Genomic DNA, 20,263 nt, shown 5'->3' on the forward strand with positions numbered 1-20,263 from the left:
TAAAGATTTAGTTAATTGATTAAGAAGGGATAAGACCGTCCAAGCCTTCCCGCTTAGCCGGCTCCGCCACCATCCTGCGTGGCGGAGCTCGCCAAGCAGGAAGGCTTGGACAACGAAACTAAAGTTTAAGTAAATTAATTAAAGAGAGACAAAACACATCAATTTTATCACAGAGGGGACAACAACACAAAACAGAACACGAGGACAGCATATTGCAACCAAGAGTAGTGGCAAGCACGAAAGAACCAGGCCTTGCGTCAACGCAATTGAATTTGTTTCTGCTTATCTACACTTTGTTTGCTGTTGATAAATGGTGCTCCATTAATCCATTAACGCCCGACTCACTCGCTAGTGCACTGTTCCTTGTTCACGCCCTGACTTTATATTCTATAGAATTTTAGATCCGATATGAGAAGAAAAATGGCTCTATGTTAGAAACTTACATGCATGAAGGGCAGCACCTCAAAGCCTACAAAATACATCCATGTATAACCTCTTTTTTATCATAGACATTATGTGTGGAATGTAGCAACGCCATGAAGGCAGATTTTTATGTTACCTCAGCAAGAAGAGCAGCAGGCTTAGTTTGATTGTCAGATACATAACCAGCAAGTGGTATTGTGCCAACTTCACGAGCTAATGCTGCTTAATGCTCGGACCGCTGCAAGGTTCTGAACTTTGTTGGCAAGGCCGATGTCCCTAGGTCTACAAACCACTTTGAATACCAGGTTGAACGGAAAGGACAACTTGTTTCAGCTTCCTTTCTTTTCACAAAAGTATAACAGGATTTCCTGTCTTAATATTCAGCAAGTTTGGTTCCTAGCTCCTGCGCACAAGCTCCCCCAAACCATCAGTTTTATGCCGCGGTACAACACGATGAAACAGCGCGGTTATGTCTGGCTAAAATCAACTCATTAATTTCGTGAAAAAGGACGTCAACACCCTCCTCATTTATTTTCTCAGGGGAGCTCTCAGAGAAGTTCCCCTATTTGCATCCTCAAACACAACAACTGAAAGTTCACCGAAATTCAAATGCCTCAATTCCGTAATTTTGGCATGACACTTTTCCAACGGCTTTAACTGATGGCTTTAGGTTAAATATTCATTGTCGAAGGTCTAGCGTAAAAACGCTATTAAGCACCAGCAGTACCTTCTGTTTGTCTTGAACCTTCGTGGTTCAGTAAGCCTTGAAGGATTCCAACTCATGGTTTCGTCATATTTTCCTGCTTCGAGCTAACGGTGGATTGCTGGTTACGTGGCAGGGTCATAAACTGAACACTAGTTCTCACCAACGAAACAGGGGAATGTATGTTGGATCACGACCCCAGTGGGACTTCCCGCCTCAGACAAAAAAGCATTCGGAATAAATATAATTGAGATAAAGTTCGCTAATCAAATTGAAGGTAAATCAACAAATCTCGGAAGTGTTGCAATGGTGCAGCGCGTGGCGGTCAATTGCTGTTGTCGCTCAGTGCACTGCGACGGGAAAGAAGCAGCTGCGCGAAGTCCCCATTCCCACAGCAAGCCTCCTTTTTTTTAAAATTTTCGTTGGGAAAAACACAAAATCGGGTTATTATTCTCTTCATTCGGGCCGAGGCGTTCTTAGCGTGTGCGGATAGGCCTTGAAGGCTGATCGGGTCACCGGCGAAGATCTTCGGGTGAAGCTCACACCACAACCTTCCGCTAGAGTCTTGCGTGCCGAAGCCCAGGAGATTAGCATATAAAGTTTGCGCTGTACGTTCCAGGGTTTAGGGTAGAAAGAAGGCTGAAGTTCTGATGGATCAGCCAGGAAGCTCGCCGGTGCCCCTCGGGCCCCTCAACTCCAAACGCTGTCATGAAGTGAACACATACCCAGGACTTCAACAGCAGCAGCAAGTAGCAGCCGTAGCAGAAGCAGCAGCAGCGGCAGCATTAGTCGGTGCTGCCGCGGGAATGGCAGCTGCTGCTGCGCCAGAGGAAGACCCCGCTTCTCCTGTTACAGCAACAGTTCAGTCCTCATCAGCAGCACCAGATGCAGAAGAGGAACCAGCACCAGCAGATGCAGTAAACCGAAGCTTCGAAGCTGTGAGAGGAGGCAGAAGGAGGTCAACATTAACTCTCGCTGAACTTCCGAAGCGTGTGCTTGATTGTCAGGTGCGCATAATGCCTGACAATAAACAACAAAACCCGAACCCACAGACACGTATATAGACAGATAATGTATCTAAATGGGTCTCTGCTCTTTTCCTCGCGATGTCGTCAGGTGCAGCGAGCATTTATATGCATATAGGTGCACACACATAGTTACATATTTGTCTACACGTTCAGAGCATCGCTGTTATGTACATATAGGTAGTTCTAGCCGCACCAATCGACCTCCCCGTTTTCATTTTTCAGAGCTCAGGATTTGCAGCTTGCATGTGCTCAGTACGCGGTCAGGGGGCCCACGGTGGAGCTGGCTCGTCAGCTGTCTCTGCGTCTGGCAGAGGGTCACAACGACTTGCCTTTCAAGCGTCTAATCTACGTTAACATCGGAGACCCCCAGGCACTAGGGCAGCCACCCATATCCTTTTTCAGACAAGTAAGCAATAGATTGGGAGTGCGCCCAAAAGTTGTTAGCAAACCTGGTAGCAGAGCTACTGAAGTCCGAATTACGAAGCTTTTCAGTGCTGGCTAGCAAAACAAGCGAGACAAGCGTACGACTGTGACCAGAATGAGTCCACCAAATTTGAGGGTCCGAGCATTCGCACCGCGTTTCAGGTGCTTGCCTGCCTGATGTATCCCCCTTTAATGGGCTTATCGTTGCACTCCAACGCCTTCTGCCGAACTGCATCTATGGAAGAAACATCTCCGCAAGAACCGGTATCTTCGGAGTTCTCTGAAACTACGCATGAGAGCCCCACCTGCTGTACCTTTCATTCGAATCCCCCTGCCCGTCCCTCTGAGAATCATTCGAATCCTCCTGCCAGTCCCTCTGGGAATCGTGTTGGCGCCTGTGGCGGAGGTTCCCTTGGAAACCGCCCTGATTGTCATTCTCAAAACGCTGAGGAGCGTGGGGCTTTAGATTTTTGCCCGTCCGCCTTCCGTGTGCCATTTCCTGAAGATGTGACGAAGAAGGCAAGGGAATATTTGGCTTCTGTGGGGTCCGTTGGGGCCTATTCGCATTCCCAAGGCGTAAGGGAGCTTCGTGAGATAATTGCTACCTGGTTCGGAGAGAGGGATGGAGTGCCTGCCAGCCCAGATGATCTGTTTCTGACAGACGGTGAGACGTACCACTGTCGCTTCGTGTTTGTCGTTTCCTTCAACATATGCCTTGCTGTTTCCTTTTGTCATTCCGCGTGACCTGCCTTCCTCGTCTGCCTGTCTATATATGTGCCCTAGTCTCTGTATGTCTGTACCTTTCTGCCCTCCCCCATGCTCTGCGCTGTTTGATCGATATGTCTGAATATGTCTACTTACTTAGCCCGCGCTCTAGTTCACTTCACTATTTCCCGCCTTCGCTTTGCGCCTCTTTCTTCACTGTGTTCTTTGTGTATTTCTGCTTGAATTTAGTTGGGCTATTCTAGTTTCCTATTGTGAATGTGGCGGTGTGTCCATATGTTTCCCAGTCTCCATCTGTGGCTGCTTGAGCTCGTGCATGTTTTGTTTTTGTCTGCTTTCTCCTCCTGTCTTTTGCCTCTGTGAAATTGCCTATCTTTTTTTGTCAGTTTTTATGTTGTTCAATTTTACTTGTCTACCCATGCTATACCCCTCTCATTCTTCACGCTTTGTGTCTAACTTCCTTCGCTCTTTTGCTGCCACTTATATAACGTGTACTAGTATAAATATAGTTTGTGTTTTCTGTGTTTATCAATAGGAGCCTCTGCGGCAGTCGCTCGCATTATAGAAGTTCTATATAGGGGTCCGGAAGACGGCCTCTTGATTCCCATCCCACAGTACCCACTCTACGCGGGACTTCTTACCAGAATCGGCGCCACTACTGTCGGCTACTATCTCGACGTAAGTCTTTGCAAAACAAACAGCACACACACACACACATTCACAACGCATGTGAGAAACAGCTGTACAAGCACGCAAATGGAGCAAACGAACACCTACGACAAATACACACATATTAGGAGCCGACATTACACGTTTCCAGCCTTCATATCATCTAATCAACACGTAGAACAACAGGACAGAAAGCTTGCGAAGAAACAAATTTACAGTCAGCATTCAGTGCGGGGGAGGCCGCTTCTTTTTCCCGCTTCGATTTTGTTATCTTTGCTTTAATGAGCTTGCATTGGAGCCGGTCTACTTTGTTTTGTTTGCTTCTAACGCCACTTTCGCGAAGTTTCGATTCTGTCTTGTTTCCTTTGCCTCGTTGAGTCGCTCTCTGAATGCACCTGTGTCCTACCGCTTTCTTGTACCTACCTATTTCGGTGCTACTGGTGTATTTTTGCCGGCGTGTACACCTTGTTTCTGCGTTCGGCTGGTTTCTACAGTCGACAGGCGACAAACGGTGAAAACCAGCTGCGCTGATCAGGCAAACGCAGAGGCACAGTATATTAATACGTTTATGTTCATATCCGTTTGCGTGTTAGCTTGCATTTTTGATTGGTTGCCTGACGAAATTACAGAGACTGACAAACAGACGCGGACACGCTCAACGCACGGAGAATAAGACAACGATAGGCATTGTTGTCTCACTTTTACGCTTTCCCAATGGAAATTTGTTCTTACCTCTCTCTGTGCTTGTTTGATTATGCCTTATGTGTTTGTCTTAGCCACTTTATAGTTGTAGTCTGTCCCGTTTTTTGCATTGTTTTGCGTTCATTTACATTCGATTGTCTCTCTGCCCAAGGTCGTTTATCCGAATCGTCCGTATCCGTATTTCTTGCTCTCAACCTGTGATATATGTACGCCATCACCTGCTCAGTTCTGCCCGAATGTGTTTGTGTGTCCTTACGACCGTTTGTTTCTCCGCCGCTATGCTTTCGTAGGAAGAAAGGGGCTGGGCCTTAGATGTGGGAGAAGTAGAAAGTGCCTTGAAAACGGCTCGACAGAAAGGAATAAACGTCAGAGGCATTGTAATTATCAACCCCGGAAACCCAACAGGGCAGCTCATTAAAGAGCAGCAACTCAAAGAGGTACGTATCCTCCGGCACACTTCAACAACTCAATGGTCATCGCAGCGCAGAAAGCCATATGCAGGCTGCTTAAGCACTGGAGCAACCAGCCAATAGATATTCCAACATACACTCATGAGGGCAGAAAAGAGAACCTGTTTACTACTGGACAAGGCTCGAGCTTCAAGAGTGTCCGGTTCAAGGCATAGGACTTGGGGGTAACAGGCCTAGTTGCTAGATTTTAGGGGTAGGGACTGATGGTTTGAGGTAACAGTTACCTCTTCGGGGGACCCAATCTGCACATGAAAGAAGTTTTTGTGAGCATATATATTTGAGGGTATGAAACGCTGAACACCAAACTGTACTGAGCACATGCATAAAAAGCGAGAACGTGGCTCTGTACCTGCTGGCACTGAGATGTACGTGCAGGTCGTGCAACTCTGTCACCGCGAGAGCCTCGTGCTGCTAGCAGATGAAGTCTACCAAGAAAACGTATATGGGGATAGTCCCTTTGTCTCGCTTAGGAAGGTGCAGCACTCCCAACGTCTACTTTTCCGGCTTTTATTCGGGCTGCTTTCGCTGTCACTTCTTGACTGTTTTAGTTAATCTAGCTGCATGCGGCATTACGGTGTTTATTGCTGATTTTTCCAGTGCTCTATGGTATTACTAGTGCGTCAGTAGCTGTAATTGCTGCGTTGGCGTTTGAAATTGCGGCTGTTTCAGTTCTTCATTATGTCTTGGTATTGCAGTCATTTCGCTCTCAGCAATGCAGCCATTCAGCAGAATTAATGATCTAAATGACCACTTAATTTTGATGGGAGGCTTGTCAGTTTTACTATTCGCTTACGTACTCATATGCGTATTGGTCCTTTCGTCTGTTTATCTACCTGTGCCTTTTGCACTTGCTGCGTTCGGGTCTTTTCAGATTGTGATGCAACAGCAAGTGGACGTGCCTTTGTTTTCGCTGCACAGCAGCAGCAAGGGCTTGGTGGGAGAGTGCGGCTTCCGCGGGGGTTGCGTGCTGATAGAAAACGTCGAGGACGCCGTGAAGCAGCAGCTCTATAAGCTGTCATCAATGTCTTTGTGTTCAAACTTGTTTGGCCAGCTAATGATGACAAATCTGTGCAATCCGCCGAGGCCAGGAGATCCATCTTATCCCTCTTTTATCAAAGAGAAAGAATCAATATACAGAACCACTAGAAGAAAAGCAGACACGGTGTACAGGCACCTCAACGCTGTCCCAGGCATATCATGCCAGCGAATCGAAGGCAGTGTCTTTGGATTTCCCAGAATCGAATTGCCCAAGAGTGAGGACCAAATGCCTAGTCATTGTAGCAAGGGGTTAACAGTTCAGGGTTCGAGCACCAAGATTTAGAAACTTTGTGTGGACGCATCTGCACCTCTTATTGCCCAGTGAAAAGCCGCAAAGCTACTGCCTGCGGCTCTGTGTACACATTTTTGGATGGAAAGATACGCATTGATCCACTTACGTGCATGTTTGCCAATGTATACGCTAAATTGAAAACGTAAGCATCCACAGTTTGTTGGAATGCACAAGAGGCAGGTATACATACGCACCTAAACAAACATGCGTTTAAAAGGGTTTTAATGCTTAATATGCATGCCTCGGTGTATTTACGTCGATATATGTAAGTACATTCCATCTTTGTAACGCACGTGTATGCACACGAACATACGTCTGTTCATAAGTGTATCTTTGCTATTTGGGTAAAAATTTAAGGGGGAACGTGTACATATGCTTGGGAGAATAGGAATGTACGTACTGTAAGTGCACACATGTACAGGTGCAGTAACTGCATGCATCTACGTGCATACATACATGCGCAGAAATACGCACAATATCAAGTAGCTGATCGTTTGTACTCGTCATTATACCTACACGGACACGTGCATGCGCTGCCGAATTGCATGCGCATGAACTGATAATGAGGTTCCTACGCAGTTTGTGCTTCGATAATCGCCAAAATGTTTATGGACATGTGTATGGATATGTGCCTCACAAGCACGTGTACATGCGCATGCCGTATGTTCGCCATCTCATGGCACGAAGAGCATCCAGCCAGTTATTGCGCATCTTTCTTTTGTGCATCAGGGGCACAGGATGCTGCCGCTGCAGGGATGTTGGCGCCAGATTTATTCTTCTGCATGGAGTTGTTAAAGGCAACGGGTATTGTGGGCGTGGCGGGAAGCGGTTTCGGCCAGCGTGAGGGGACTTTTCATGTTCGCATTTGTATTCTGCCGGATGAGGCCTTACTTACGGAAATGATACAGAAGTTCAAAACATTCTACATGAAATTCATCGAAAGGTACAAGGACTGATGCGGTGGAAGACAGATGCACATACACATGCATTGTATAAGCTGCTACATCGCCATTAGCAGGAACAGCGCCATAAGCTGCTACTGCTGCCGAATCTAGCTCAATGTTCTTAGCAACTCTAATGACTGCAGGATGCCCAGAAGACTAGCTGTCTTGCCCTTGCAAACTCGATTAACCTGACTTTGGTCTGAGGTGAGGGCTATGTGGCGATCACGTTTTCGGAAGAGCATAGGTCTTACGCAGCCTAAACCGTAGACTATGCTCCCCACAACCATCTATTTCTACGCGTTATTAGTCAGGTGCGCATAAGTGTGAGGGTGTCCCCTCGCTGTGGGCGGCTGGTGCCTGCAGCTAGATGCAGTTAGCGTGTTCATGTGTAGCTAGCCGTCACTATGTGGTGGTTTTCTTTGGAGATGCAGTTGAAGAGCTAAGCTTTTTGACGACACCCACAACAAAGCAGTGGGTACCGTCGATACCTTTACAATTGCGAATTAACAACATTAGTTTATATACTGCAGAAGGACAGGAAAATTTAAGGTTGCCGGTACGCAGGTGTCTGTAGGCGCGTGTACTGACGCTCGCCAACATCGGGAACCCAATATCTTCACGCGCGGAAACACGCCAACGATCGTACATACACAAAATTGTATAAATCTCTGCTGCTCTGATATCCAAAAAACAACGACTGCTTTTCGTCACTTTGCTTCTTCTCCTTCTACTTCTGATCGTGCGCAAACAACCACTTTGCTGAAGCAGAACCCAAGGAAGCCTTTCACGTCCACATGCAGTGTGAAGGGACCATTCGCGTCGTGCTTCTGAGTGTGTGCACTTGAATGCGGATACATTGGTGCCGATTTATTAGTGCAGAATAGCGGTTAAACGCTCGTGCCGCAAGGAGGAGGAGATGAAGCTTACGTATACGTCTGGTCATCGTTGCCAAGGCTACTCGCTACAAGCTGCAGCCGACCACCCGGGCCCCCTATAGGGTCTCCGCAGTCAACGCGCTCGAGCACTAAACTAAAAGCCACGAGACGCAGAAAAGACAAACAGGTTCTTAAGTTCTTCGCTGATTATAAAATACACTGACGTTAGCAGAGCCGGCAGCAGACTAACCTTCTCGTGTGTGGCGACCGTCGAGCTGCCAGCACCAAATCCTATTCGCTGATCCCGTAGCCCTCATCGACAATAACCTAAAGTGCAAATCCTTGAGCCTCAGGAGTAAACCTTAAACTGTGGACCTTTGGCCTTCTGTTTTGGCATCTCCGTCCCTCTTTACCCCGGCTCTCCGGGGCCCTTGGGTGTAGACCTTACAGGACGTGGGACCGGAACACCGAGCCCCAACCCAAAAAACCTTGACTATCAGGTCTTCTAAACCCCTACTAATTGACAATGCACGTCCTAGGTAGGCGTCTCGCCTACTCCTCCTTGGCTGTGGGGGCATCTGCTGCAATCGCCAACACCTTCTTCTGCAGGCAGCACAAGAGAGGCAGCGTCCCTGTGGGTACTAGGTACTACGTAGGCCAAACAGAGGCGTTGGAAGCGGCTGCTCAGGAGATCCCGCAAAAGGCCCACCGAAGAGACTGCTTCCCCCCAACATACCTCCCACCCTCTAGGGAAGAGATGATCGCCAAGATGAAAAAGGAAAAGTTCGACGTTTTGGTCATTGGGGGAGGCGCATCAGGTGATTTGTTGTCGCCGCTATCGCCGCTGCTTCTGTCGCTGCTGCTTCCGCTAACGTGGATGCCTGTGCTGCTGTGGTGGGGTGCTTCTGGGGAAGTGTCGTGCTCCTTCCTGCTCCTGAAGCCCCCTTTCGGCTGCATCCGTTGTACTTATGCTCGTGCTATGCATCTGATGAGAGTCGTGAAGCGAATGACGCACGGCACACAAATGCACAAACGCACTAAAACGCGCTCTAATAAAAAACTGTACACATACACCTGTGTACCTCTGCACACACACATGAACATAGCTGCATTCAGCTCTGTCTGTAGATGCGTGTACAATAGTGTGATGCTACCTGCAACGAGCTGACTTCTCTTAATCAACTGAGTAAACATACTCCCACCTACCCTCGGTGCATTAATCCCCGAGTTGTCATTCATATTTAAACTGAAAAGTCAAGCATTTAGGTATTTAACTTTCCACATTTTGGTCAGGAAAAGACGGAAACATATTTGCACATGCAGGCTGAAGTGGGCTTTATGCGTGTGTGCTTTCGTGGGTTGTTTGCACAGGCGTAGGTGTACTGTTTGACGCGAGCAGTCGCGGGCTGAAAAGCTGTTTGGTGGAATCTAATGATTTTGCTTCGGGGACTTCAAGCAAAAGCACTAAGCTTGTCCATGGAGGCATTCGCTACTTGCAGAAGGCTTGCGAGACATTTGACTGGGGACAGTGAGACGCCTTGTGAAACGTGGATCGAAGATAGACACTTTTGCTTCTGCATTCGCTTTTCTATGTTGATCTTTTTGACTTCATGTGTACTGCAATTTTTGCCTTTGTGTTGATGTCTTCTTAGGTTATCTTTGGTGTGCGAGGCTCTAGAGGAGCGGGCTCATCTACTACGCGCAGCTCCCCACATCGCCGAACCGCTAGCAATTTTGATGCCTATTTACAAAATGTGGCAAATTCCCTACTATTGGTTTGGAGTTAAAGCATACGGATTCTTGGCAAACCTTGTCTGCTGCGGCGACACGCGTAACTCGTTTAAAGATTAGCTTTAAATATTAATTGCCTCAGAATTCTAGCTGTAGTACAGTGCTCGTTTATCTTTGTCTTGTTTCTTGTGTGCACCTCTGTGTCTGCATGTGCATCTGGAAAAATCTGTGCGTACAGTGCTACTCTCTGTCATGTGTTGGTGTACTTCGTCTCTGTGTACTTGCGTTTGTATGCACACCTGCCTGTATCTGTGCGTTTTAAACTAACAGAAATCCCGCCCACGTCATACCTGTCTGCTCGCACCTCACGATTCACTTTACCACTGCTGCCGCGTGAGGGACTGAAGGGCTCTCTCCTATACTTCGATGGCCAGATGAACGATAGTCGCATGTGTCTCTCTCTCGCCCTCTCCCCCACTGTCCCCGGATTTGTGGAGGGTATGCAGCCAGCAGCAGCAGCCAACCATGTGGCAGCAAAAGAATTTATCAAAAACGAAAATGGACAGATTGTAAGATGTCACCGACGTGTTGAGCTTCTAAGGAAAATTGTGTTGGTTGCGGACTCTCAAAATGTAGCTACACTATATAACAAAGGTTGACCTGCGCATGCTGGGTAAGAATTCTACACTCTAAGGGCCGCAAAACTGTAAGCCTGCATGATTGTTGCGGTGTGTTTGTAGATCGCGGTGAAAGTGCAAGACCGTGAAACGGACGAAGAGTTCACGATCCACTGCAAGGTCGTCGTGAACTGCACAGGTGATATTTCGTTTACCTTATCCCCAACCTCTAACTGCTGCTTCGCCCCCCTGCTTCCCATGAATTCGCATAGCTAGCATAGTGCACTTAGAAAATGCCGAGACAAACGTAGGCGCTGGTCTGCTGTACATGGGTCCTGTTGCAGGGCCACTGACGGATAGTGTGCGCAAGATGGACCATGAAGATGCAGCCTCTCTCGTCATTCCTGCAGCAGGTGTGCCCTAAAGCTTACACATTTACGTAAAACCATAGATATTGTTTATTTCCATTTGCAGACAGTCCCTGGCTTATCAAGCGCTTTTTTTTTCATGTTGTGCCGCTGGGGCTAATTCCTCGTTTGCGTTTACGTTTGTGTCCATCCGTTACGCTGTCACGACTTACGTGCAGGGACGCACATCGTGTTGCCTCACTGGTACACTCACAAGACACCTTTTGGACTGCTGTTACCACAGACCAGCGACGGTCGTGTGTTGTTTCTTCTCCCTTGGGAGGGGCGCACTGTCGCGGGTACCACCGATGCGCCTGCCAATAAAGCAGCTGAACCCAGACCTGGAGTGAGTGAGGTCGACTTCCTGGTCAACGAACTTTCCGCCTACCTGAGGATGGACCCCCAACAAATGAGGTACACAAAGTGCACTCGAGCTTAGAATCAGGGACAAAAGCTCCGGGACCTCTGATTTTGCTAATTATCTATGCCCTGCTTCGCATCCTTGCTGTTTTGGTCGAGTATGCCTATGTATATGTGTTTTCTGTGCCTGTTTATGCTAGTTTGGTGCTGTTGCAACTCATTAGCTTTGTTAAGCTGTTCGTATGTCAAGCTGCTCATTTTCATATCCGTCTCTTTCCTCTCAGGGGCGACATTCAATCCGTGTGGGCAGGCCACCGGCCACTTATCTCCCAGACATCTGAAGCAAAAGACACGGCTGGAGTTGTTCGCTCTCACACGGTTCTTGTTGATCACGAGTCGGGCCTCATAAGCTTGATGGGTGGGAAGTGGACCACGTATAGGCGCATGGCGCAGGTGAGGACACTGTAGGGAGCTACGCAAGACAGATCCAGAAATAACAAAGTAATGGGCACCTGTTTATTAAGGTCCTTGCAAGACAAAGTCTAAGTTTCACGATCTAGATTTTAACACACGGAAGGAGACTCAGGAACAACAGGAGCACAGCTACAAAAGCCAGTTAGAATGGAGCAGATACTTTAAGCAGGACAAGCATGGGGGAGACAGATACCCCCAAAAAGGGACGGCCTGCACAGTCAAAGCGTAGAAAAAGATCAAAAAAGCTGAGCAGCCAAAATGACACATTAGAAGGCTGAGACCTGAAAATATGGCGACCAAGAACGCAACTTTCAGACGTGCCACTGACTAATCTACGGCTTGCGTTTTGCTTATTGTCGGTGTTGGGGAATGTCTACACAGGACGCGGTAGACACCCTTCTGGAAGTACACAAAGACAAGGTGGCAGCTTCAATGCCGTGTCGCACAAAAGGAATGAAAGTTCAAGGGGCAGTTGATCCCCTGGGCACACTCCAGCCAGAAGTGAGTAATATGAGTATCTCGAGTAGTGTTCTACCTTTGAATGTCAGGTGGGGGTCGTAGTGCCAAATTGTGTGATGCCCGTTTTGGCTTGTATGCACTGGCGGGCACTGGCTGTGAATTATTGCAGCTTCGTTTGTTTATTGGGTTTGTTGTCTTTCCTCTGTCAGAGCACTGTCCTTACTATCTTAGCTTAATGGGATGCTTTTCCGGGGTTCGTGCATGTACACTACAGGACTGTCGCTTCTGCAGTGGGAAGCTGGAGCACGAATTAAGCACATCTTTCCCATTTTTAACCTTCGAACAAAGAGAGCACCTCGTGAGACACTATGGATTTATGGCCAGAGACGTTGTTGAGCTCGCCAAGAAGGAGTCTCTAATGGAGCCTCTGGTTGAAGGTCTGCCCTACTTAAAGGCTGAAGTTCTTTACGCTTGCCGGTAAGACCCTTAAAACGCCCACCATGTGCAACACCATATCGTGGGCGCTCGCAGCCAAGCATCACCACCGTCGCTAGACAAAGGCTTTCAGGAATGCAAGCACACCCAAATTCTTCTTCGTTTTCCTCGCAGATACGAACAAGCCCGTTCAGTTTCCGACATCTTAGCCAGGCGCCTCCCCATTCTGTTCTTAGACCACAAGTTGGGCGTCGAAGCCATAGACACCGTAAGCAGCAGCACTAGCTAGAAGCTTGACGCGCAGTCCAGTTCTTTATGTTGTGGATGATGTGATACAATGTCTAGGAGAACGCTTGGTTTGATACACTTTCTGTTTCTGTTATTGTGGCGTCGCTACTCTTCTGGTGCTACAGGTCTGCAGCATGATGGCGAAGGAACTAGGGTGGAGCGCAGCAACGGCAAACAAGAAGAAACAGGAAGCGAAAAAATACGCGGAAACGTTCACCGCCGCCCCGGAGGAGGAGCGCCCGGAACGCCCTTAGAGGGCGTATCTTTTCCCTAGCCCAACCAGGAGTACTTCTGCCTGGGGTGTCGCCCACATTATATAAGATCCATTAGTACCAGTATCAAGTCGGCGAATATCTTTAAGCTTGACTGATACTGCCTTTCACAGTTGAAACATGCAGCCCCCGCAACTCGTTCACTAACAGACTACTGAGAAGAGTGACGGGGACCCAATACTGTTGCTCCTAGGGCCTCCGTGTTCCTTATTACTATTTTAACTTGACGGCCCCATTGTGGGGACCTTAGTCTGAGCCTCATGCGTTGTGCCGCCTATGGGGCTGGCTGAGCCCTGAGTTTGCGTGCGGTACGCTGCGTCGCCTGAGACTTGTGCAGGTTCAAATTTTAAGAGGGAAGCCGACGTTCCGCAAGTTTGAAAGGTTTCCCTCGTTCTATTTGATTCAGCAACTTTTTGGGTGCGATATGTTATCATTCAACTCGTTGAAAAAATGGACATGAGGTTAGGTGTTTACGTAGAAGGCCAATGGATGGCGCTGACAACCAAAAGCTGCAAGCTGGTTTCACTTCTTCCCCAACGGTTAGAGCCCACAATACACCCTTCTGGGAGCACTTACTCTCCTGTAGCTGTTACGGGGGCGTCAGTAATGAGTGCAGACCCACTAGGAATTGCTCCGGATACGAGCCTGCGGTCAAATGGAAGCTGAAGAAAGTCTTAAACAGTTGGCAGTGCTCCCAGAAATCTAGTCCCCAGTATAAATAAAGGGGCCTCACCTCATTACAACTAACTAAGCACTATTCCTTGGGTAGAGCTAGGGGTATGAAGCTTACCACTGCAGTGGAAGGCATGGGCTTCTAAGAACCTCTTCTTTGGGGCCAAATTGTATTACACGGCCATCGTCTAATACCTGCAAGTGCAGTTGCAGACAAATGGTTGATAAATGCAGTTAATTTGCTTCTTGCTTGTTTCTGCGTCTTCTTTCTTTCACTTCTCTCTCGCCCCTGGCCTCTCGTTGGGATGCCTGTGTCCGATCACTGGGCATAGTGCACATGCGATTGATTGCCCTTCCCTTTGGTCTCTCACGGCTATCTACGAACAGCTGGAAGAGGGCGGCAACAGCCGTTGAAGAAGCAGCACATACCATAATGTGGTCCGATATCTCTAGTACCCCGGGTCGGTGGACTATGAAGAGGCAAGTTTCCAAGTGCAGCCTCTGCACCGCACCACAAGAAAGGCAAGAGACGCATGTCCCTAAAGAAAAGCCAACTGACGCCCTATGAGCCACACAATTACACACCAAAGGGCAGACAAACCTTCTTCAAATTTAACAAAACCTGACGCTCTGTGTCTGCATCCAAAGAAGATGTGGCTTCATCCAGGAATAACAAACAAGGCACGCGGGAGCCCTTCTTTCCTTCTAACGCCCTCTGGGCGCACTCCAGCCGGTACAGAGCCATGGCGAGGCATACGCGCTGCCTTTGGCCACCTGAATGCCTAACCCATTTGCCTGGTACGGAATTCTGGAAACTAGTCGCGGGAGCATCGTTTCTCCACCTCAAATGACCTGGTTCACCCCCTGAAAACTTTGCCTGTCTTTCAGACCACAAATATGCTTCACAACTAAGGCGAAGACGTATATCTCAAGTGGGCTAACGCACACTCACCGGAAAGAACGGCGCCGCGCTCGCCTAACGGCGTCTGGAGGCCCTTTGGAAGAGCCGCAGCGAAAGGGGATACGCATGCAGCATCACAAGCTGAAGAGACAGCCAGCTTCGGGCCCTCTGCTGATGAGCAATAAGAGACAGGCAGAAAAGCAGCACAGTGCGCATAAATGTAAGGGGTTCCTAATGGATATTCATGAACGGGGGCTGTACAGGATATAGGTGGGCATATCTGGACGCTTCTCTGCGCGCACATTCAGGTGCACACCTACAACTTTTTACATATGTACAAAAGTCACCCCTAGTTGTGAACTAACCACATGAGCACGGATTCATACCGTAGTTCCAGAACATGGAACCACAAGGGAAACCTATGTTTCCATAGACGTGTTTGCGACTTTATTCCCATGCAGGAATACCATATTAGAGCATGCGTATGCGTATTCGAAAATACAACGCTCATATACACTTGTGTACGTGCGAGAACAAGCAAAGCCACGCGTAAAAACCTGTCCTTGCTTATTTTTGAGTACGTAGATACGCAGGCATGCAAAGGCACACACAGTCTTGCCAGCCCTATGCTAGAAACAAGAAGTCATACACTCACACGTACATATATTCTCAACGCGCACAGTCACGCCGATACGCATACGCATGTCTGCTTCATTCTAAAAGTACACGCCATGCAATAGGCATCCACAAACGTCGAAGTGAATGCGCAAGAAGGCACCAGCACATGCTTGGACGCATATTGTATACCTGTGTAAGCAGGCATAGCTTCCCTCATGCGTATCCATGTGTGTAAACAGTCATATGCTCGCAGACGTGTGCTCATGCCATATATACAGCCGCGCACTTGCGTGCACACTGAAGTTTGAGCGCAGATACACAAACAATCAAACGCTGCTTCCAGCGCCTTAATGAAAACGTGCCGTTTGCAAAAATACAGCCATAATAGCCCTCATATAGACGCGTATGAATGAAGCTGCGTGTACTTCTCATGTGAAACTGTGCAGGCTGGCATTCATTCGTGCACGCTTAATGCACGCTGCATGCACATAAGCGTAGGTGGAATCACGAGCCACACACAATTATTTGTGTGCAGACACTCGATGGAGCAGAATCATGCATGCCAGTGTTCACACTAGTGTAGTTCTTCGGGCTTGTGTATAGCATGCTCACACAACCTAAATGCTAATGGCCACTCAAATGTACATGCAAGCCTATTGGCGTGCGCAATTTTATGTGAGCGGGGTAGAACACAACGAAACCATCATGCGTAAACACGCAGTGTACACACAGACACAAGAAGCAGCAGTAAAGCTATACACGAATGTCTACAGAGAGCATTTGTGTGTCGAAACATAATGCGTCAGTGCACCTCCGGATAATTCTTGCTGCGCCAACTGCCCATAAAGAATCTGGGCTTCCAGAGACTTGCCGGAGAACAGCACCGAATCCTGAAGCACGGGGATGACCTTTTGCATACGCCCAGCCACACACTCTCCACACAAATATCTACCGTTCACACTTGCACGAACACAGGGCCTGCAAGCCGTCAACCCCGAACCCTGCAGCGCATGCTAAAGTCCCAGACATTAAGTTACAGCCTACACCCCTATCTTGGAACCTCCAGCCTTACAAGAGATCGTATAAAGCGCTCGTCAAATGCGCGTATGGGAAGTCCTTCCAAATAAATGTTTCCTCTTTGGGGCTCGAACAGTCGCAGCAAAAGGGCACCTAACGAACTTTTGCCACTTCCACTTGGACCTACGCATGGCATCAAGAGCAGCAAGTGCCAATGCAGCAGGTCCATAATAGAGAGGAGAAACGAAATATGGCGAAAGTGGCAAGTTTCGATTAAGCCGTCCGCGCGTTCATCGGGATGATACATAGAAATCCCTGAGGGGCTGACGGGCACCACGGTGCAGCTGACATGAAAGGCGCTTAGCTTACCTGTGACGGCTACGAGAGAGCCAGGGGGCACTTGAAAGCTTAGACCCTTGAGTGCCCAACGGCCTCCTCTGTCAGGATACGACAGCCACACATCTCTAAACTCCACTGCTGGGACCTTTCTGCGAGCAGATCCGACAGCTGTTGGCATCGTTACCGTTGCCTCTTGTTCTTTTTGCTGCTGAAGGGCTTCCTTAAATCGCGTCAGCTCTGCTTGATAATCTAACGGGGAAGTAAGGAGAGGGGAAGGCGACCGCAGCAGCAGCTGGAGCATATCTCCCGCCGCAGCAACAGAACGGGAAATGTCGCTCCAGGCTGTAACGCAGCCCTGGATAGACGAGCCCACAAAGGCCGAATACAGCGCAAGCGACATAACTTGGCCTCCAGTTAGGACACCTACCGTAATCGCAGAAAGTGCCATAGTAAACGCCACGATTGCAATGTATCCGATGGGGTAGGGCGTGCGATAAACAAGACCAGGTTGTTTGACAGGAGAGATAGGAAAGGCAAAGGCTCGCAGCGGGACTGGAGATGGGAAAAGGCAGTGGTAGTGGGAAGTAGGTGTAGGGAACAAACCTTGGGCAACGAGAGATGCGGCAGAGTGCACAAGATGCACGAGCAGACTCGAACCAGCAGCAAATACAAACGCGTGGCGACAGCCAATTGCAACGGCGCTCTTCTTAGCTGCACCCAAGACGCCCTCCAGCTAAATCACGCACGGGAGCAGCAATAGGGATAGCATAGTTGCAACGGCAGTACTTCATAGCAGCAAACGTAACGACAGCAGCAAGCGCAAACACAGGAGCAGCTAATGCAGCAACACAATGCGCGATTTGGTGGGCAGACCCTCAGCAAGAGAACTGGATTTAAACGGGACGAAAGGGCCGATGACGAAAGCGAGCCAGCATGAAAAGAATATAAGCAGCCAGGAAAACCAAAAGTGAACACGAGAAACGGCACAGGCAGCAGCACCAGGCTGGCCGCCGCACCGCCATGTCGAAAGCCTTAGCCTCCACAGCCTCTCCATTGAGACTTCTTAGTTGCCTCCTCGAGTTGAGGGCCACTGTTGCGCGCTGAAATGCCACCTGTAGGGCTCTGCTGTGCTGCTGCTGCAGCTTCGCGACGGATCTTGCTGAGAGCCGCAGCACGGCCGTCGCGGCAGCAATCGGCAGCAGCAAAGACATAAGGAAAAACAAAGGGGTTGCAGCCCAACAAAGGCAGATTCCTGAGAACCATGTGCAGCGCAAAGATAATGGAGAAGATAATCTATATGCAACAGCAGCACATATGAAGCAGTAAATTTGACACGAGAGATGAAGAGAGCAGAGCAGCATAAATGATGTGAAGCTGGGGCCATTACGCTCCAGACAACAGTAGGAACAATCAAAAAGCGGCAGAGATCTGCATGCAGACACAAAAAAGCGGGAAATGGGGCAGACACGAAGGCAGAAATCGCGGGAATGAGAGAAAGGGAAAGAGTCATTGGCTTCGTTTGGACGATGACTCCGTAGGTGGGAGGGGAGTGAGTGTACAAACAGGTGAACGAGGATACAGCCACCCAACCAATGAATACAGGCGAAGCCAGAGCAACACAGGCAGTACGGGGAAAGAGCCAGCAGCAATGCGAGAGAGACACATTAAGCGAATAATATAGAAGGGCACGCATATCCTGAGAGGGGACACATCGACAGAGCACAAAATAGCCAGCCACACGCCGTGATAGGTCTTTAACACGTTCTCAGCCCAAAGAGAGGATGCACCCAAATGTATGAGACAAGAGGGACAAGGATGCATAGGGCATCAAGAAGAAATGAGCGAAGAATTCCTGCAGCGAAACGCACCAACGACAGATGTCAGCAGGCAACGAAGCCCAAAGGACACGTCCACTAAAATTCTGCTCGCTGTCACAACATCTTCTGCAAGGAAACCCCACATAACGGAGTCCCCAAAGCCGAAGCCTTATCCCCAAAACACAGATTTCCAGACCCACGGGCAAACTTTTCCAGCTGAGTTGTGCACGAACGCAGCCCCCCAAGGTCCGATTGCAACAGCTGGTAATACCGAGATACGTATCAAGTGCTCGAAACTACTCACGAAAAGATCCTAGAGTCCCCGCCGTGCTGGGAACAGGTACTTACGGGAAAGATGCTTAACTAGGGATCCCAGCTGCTGTTGTTGTGAATGCTGTGTTGTCTGATGGAGTAGCCTCCAGAACAAAGTGGAGCGAAGACGGCAAGCGACCCGTTCAATCTGAGGGGAAACGCATGAAGTGATGAACTCCATAATTTGCATCCTAGTAAATAGGTTATGGTTCCCTCAGGTCCAAAACTGCTAGCAGCAAGGAGGGGCAGTCTTCCTACAGTTGACTCAAGGAGATAAAGTCGGGTGAAAGATGTCACAGCCCCGACGGTTCCCAAAGCAACGCAGATACCCAAACGGGCGCCAGGCGTCTTCAGATTCTCCTCAAAAACACCCGTAAGTCCCCTCCAGCTGGGTTCCGTTGCTGTTGCTATTTCTGGCTTCCCTCTTCCGACCACAGGAGGCGGTTCGCCTGCTGCTGTTGTTGCCGGTGCGGAAGGCGTGTCCGTTGCTGCTGCCACTTTATTGGAGCCTTCCGTTACACTACTCTGGCGGTGGAATGAATCTTCTCGACGCTGGTCCTGCTGTTCATCCTCCTGTTGTTGCAGCTGCGCTACTTCCGGCTGCTGTTGTTGCTGCTGCTTTTCATGCTGGTCCCCGGTGGTTTCTGTGACGGCATCAACAAGCTTGCCTACGGCTAACGGCAGAAGCAGCTGAGCACCACTACTCAGGAGCAGTGCAAACATGATCCCAGCTACCCGAAACTTCTCGTCCTTTAGAAATGCCAAAAACTCAAACAAAGATACACGAGGGCGTTCAGCAGCCACGGCGCCCGAATCACCAGTATGGAGCTTCCCTGTGGATTTGGTCCCCTTTCCTGCACTTCTTGAAGGGACTTCTTCAGACTCTTGGGGACGTTCCCCATTTGAACGGACCGATGAAAACGGCACGGACTCCCTGAGTGCGGAGACCTTTTCGAAAGAACTATTATGGGCATCAGTTGGTCTGACGTACAAGCGGCTAGAGAAGCATAAGAGCCTACGCTCCCTGGGGGGAAATGATAAGTGTAGGTACGTTGTGTCTTTCACTCTACTGGAAAAGGGAAGTGGAATGGGCGGAAGCCTCGAAATCTGGGGCGCCCCTGGCAGCAAAAAGCGTCTCATCGGGGAGTCCTCTGGTGGCCCACTGGCACGATGATGTGATGCATAGCCCGGCAGAGCTGTGAGCGAGCCACCCAACCAGTATGATTTACAGAAAGGAGAGCGTGCATGATTCTT

The 20,263-nt window shown here is 49.0% G+C and overlaps 3 protein-coding genes across 3 annotated transcripts; 2 read left to right on the forward strand and 1 right to left on the reverse strand.

Moving 5' to 3' along the window:
• Nucleotides 1-1,776: 1,776 nt before the first annotated feature.
• On the forward strand, nucleotides 1,777-7,427 carry ETH_00022355 (aminotransferase, putative; the record flags this gene model as incomplete). Its single annotated transcript, XM_013377163.1, has 8 exons — nucleotides 1,777-2,133; nucleotides 2,408-2,560; nucleotides 2,740-3,241; nucleotides 3,836-3,978; nucleotides 4,962-5,108; nucleotides 5,517-5,615; nucleotides 6,013-6,394; nucleotides 7,201-7,427. The coding sequence occupies 8 exons, from the start codon at nucleotides 1,777-1,779 to the stop codon at nucleotides 7,425-7,427; spliced, it is 2,010 nt and encodes a 669-aa protein (XP_013232617.1).
• A 1,389-nt stretch (nucleotides 7,428-8,816) lies between these two features.
• Nucleotides 8,817-13,315, forward strand: ETH_00022360 (glycerol-3-phosphate dehydrogenase, putative; the record flags this gene model as incomplete). Its single annotated transcript, XM_013377164.1, has 12 exons — nucleotides 8,817-9,108; nucleotides 9,662-9,818; nucleotides 9,943-10,121; nucleotides 10,352-10,590; nucleotides 10,762-10,837; nucleotides 10,983-11,051; nucleotides 11,225-11,459; nucleotides 11,690-11,858; nucleotides 12,261-12,380; nucleotides 12,613-12,815; nucleotides 12,948-13,041; nucleotides 13,187-13,315. The coding sequence occupies 12 exons, from the start codon at nucleotides 8,817-8,819 to the stop codon at nucleotides 13,313-13,315; spliced, it is 1,962 nt and encodes a 653-aa protein (XP_013232618.1).
• Nucleotides 13,316-13,905: 590 nt separating this feature from the next.
• On the reverse strand, nucleotides 13,906-20,149 carry ETH_00022365 (ATP-binding cassette, putative; the record flags this gene model as incomplete). Its single annotated transcript, XM_013377165.1, has 12 exons — nucleotides 13,906-13,978; nucleotides 14,124-14,200; nucleotides 14,435-14,506; nucleotides 14,607-14,779; nucleotides 14,958-15,077; nucleotides 16,336-16,432; nucleotides 16,597-16,724; nucleotides 16,911-17,613; nucleotides 17,897-18,132; nucleotides 18,749-18,823; nucleotides 19,046-19,157; nucleotides 19,268-20,149. The coding sequence occupies 12 exons, from the start codon at nucleotides 20,147-20,149 to the stop codon at nucleotides 13,906-13,908; spliced, it is 2,748 nt and encodes a 915-aa protein (XP_013232619.1).
• Between the last annotated feature and the right edge of the window lie 114 nt (nucleotides 20,150-20,263).

The sequence above is a fragment of the Eimeria tenella genome, genomic scaffold (assembly GCF_000499545.2).
Source record: "Eimeria tenella Houghton genomic scaffold, Eth_scaff47, whole genome shotgun sequence".
NCBI classification, from domain to species: domain Eukaryota; phylum Apicomplexa; class Conoidasida; order Eucoccidiorida; family Eimeriidae; genus Eimeria; species Eimeria tenella.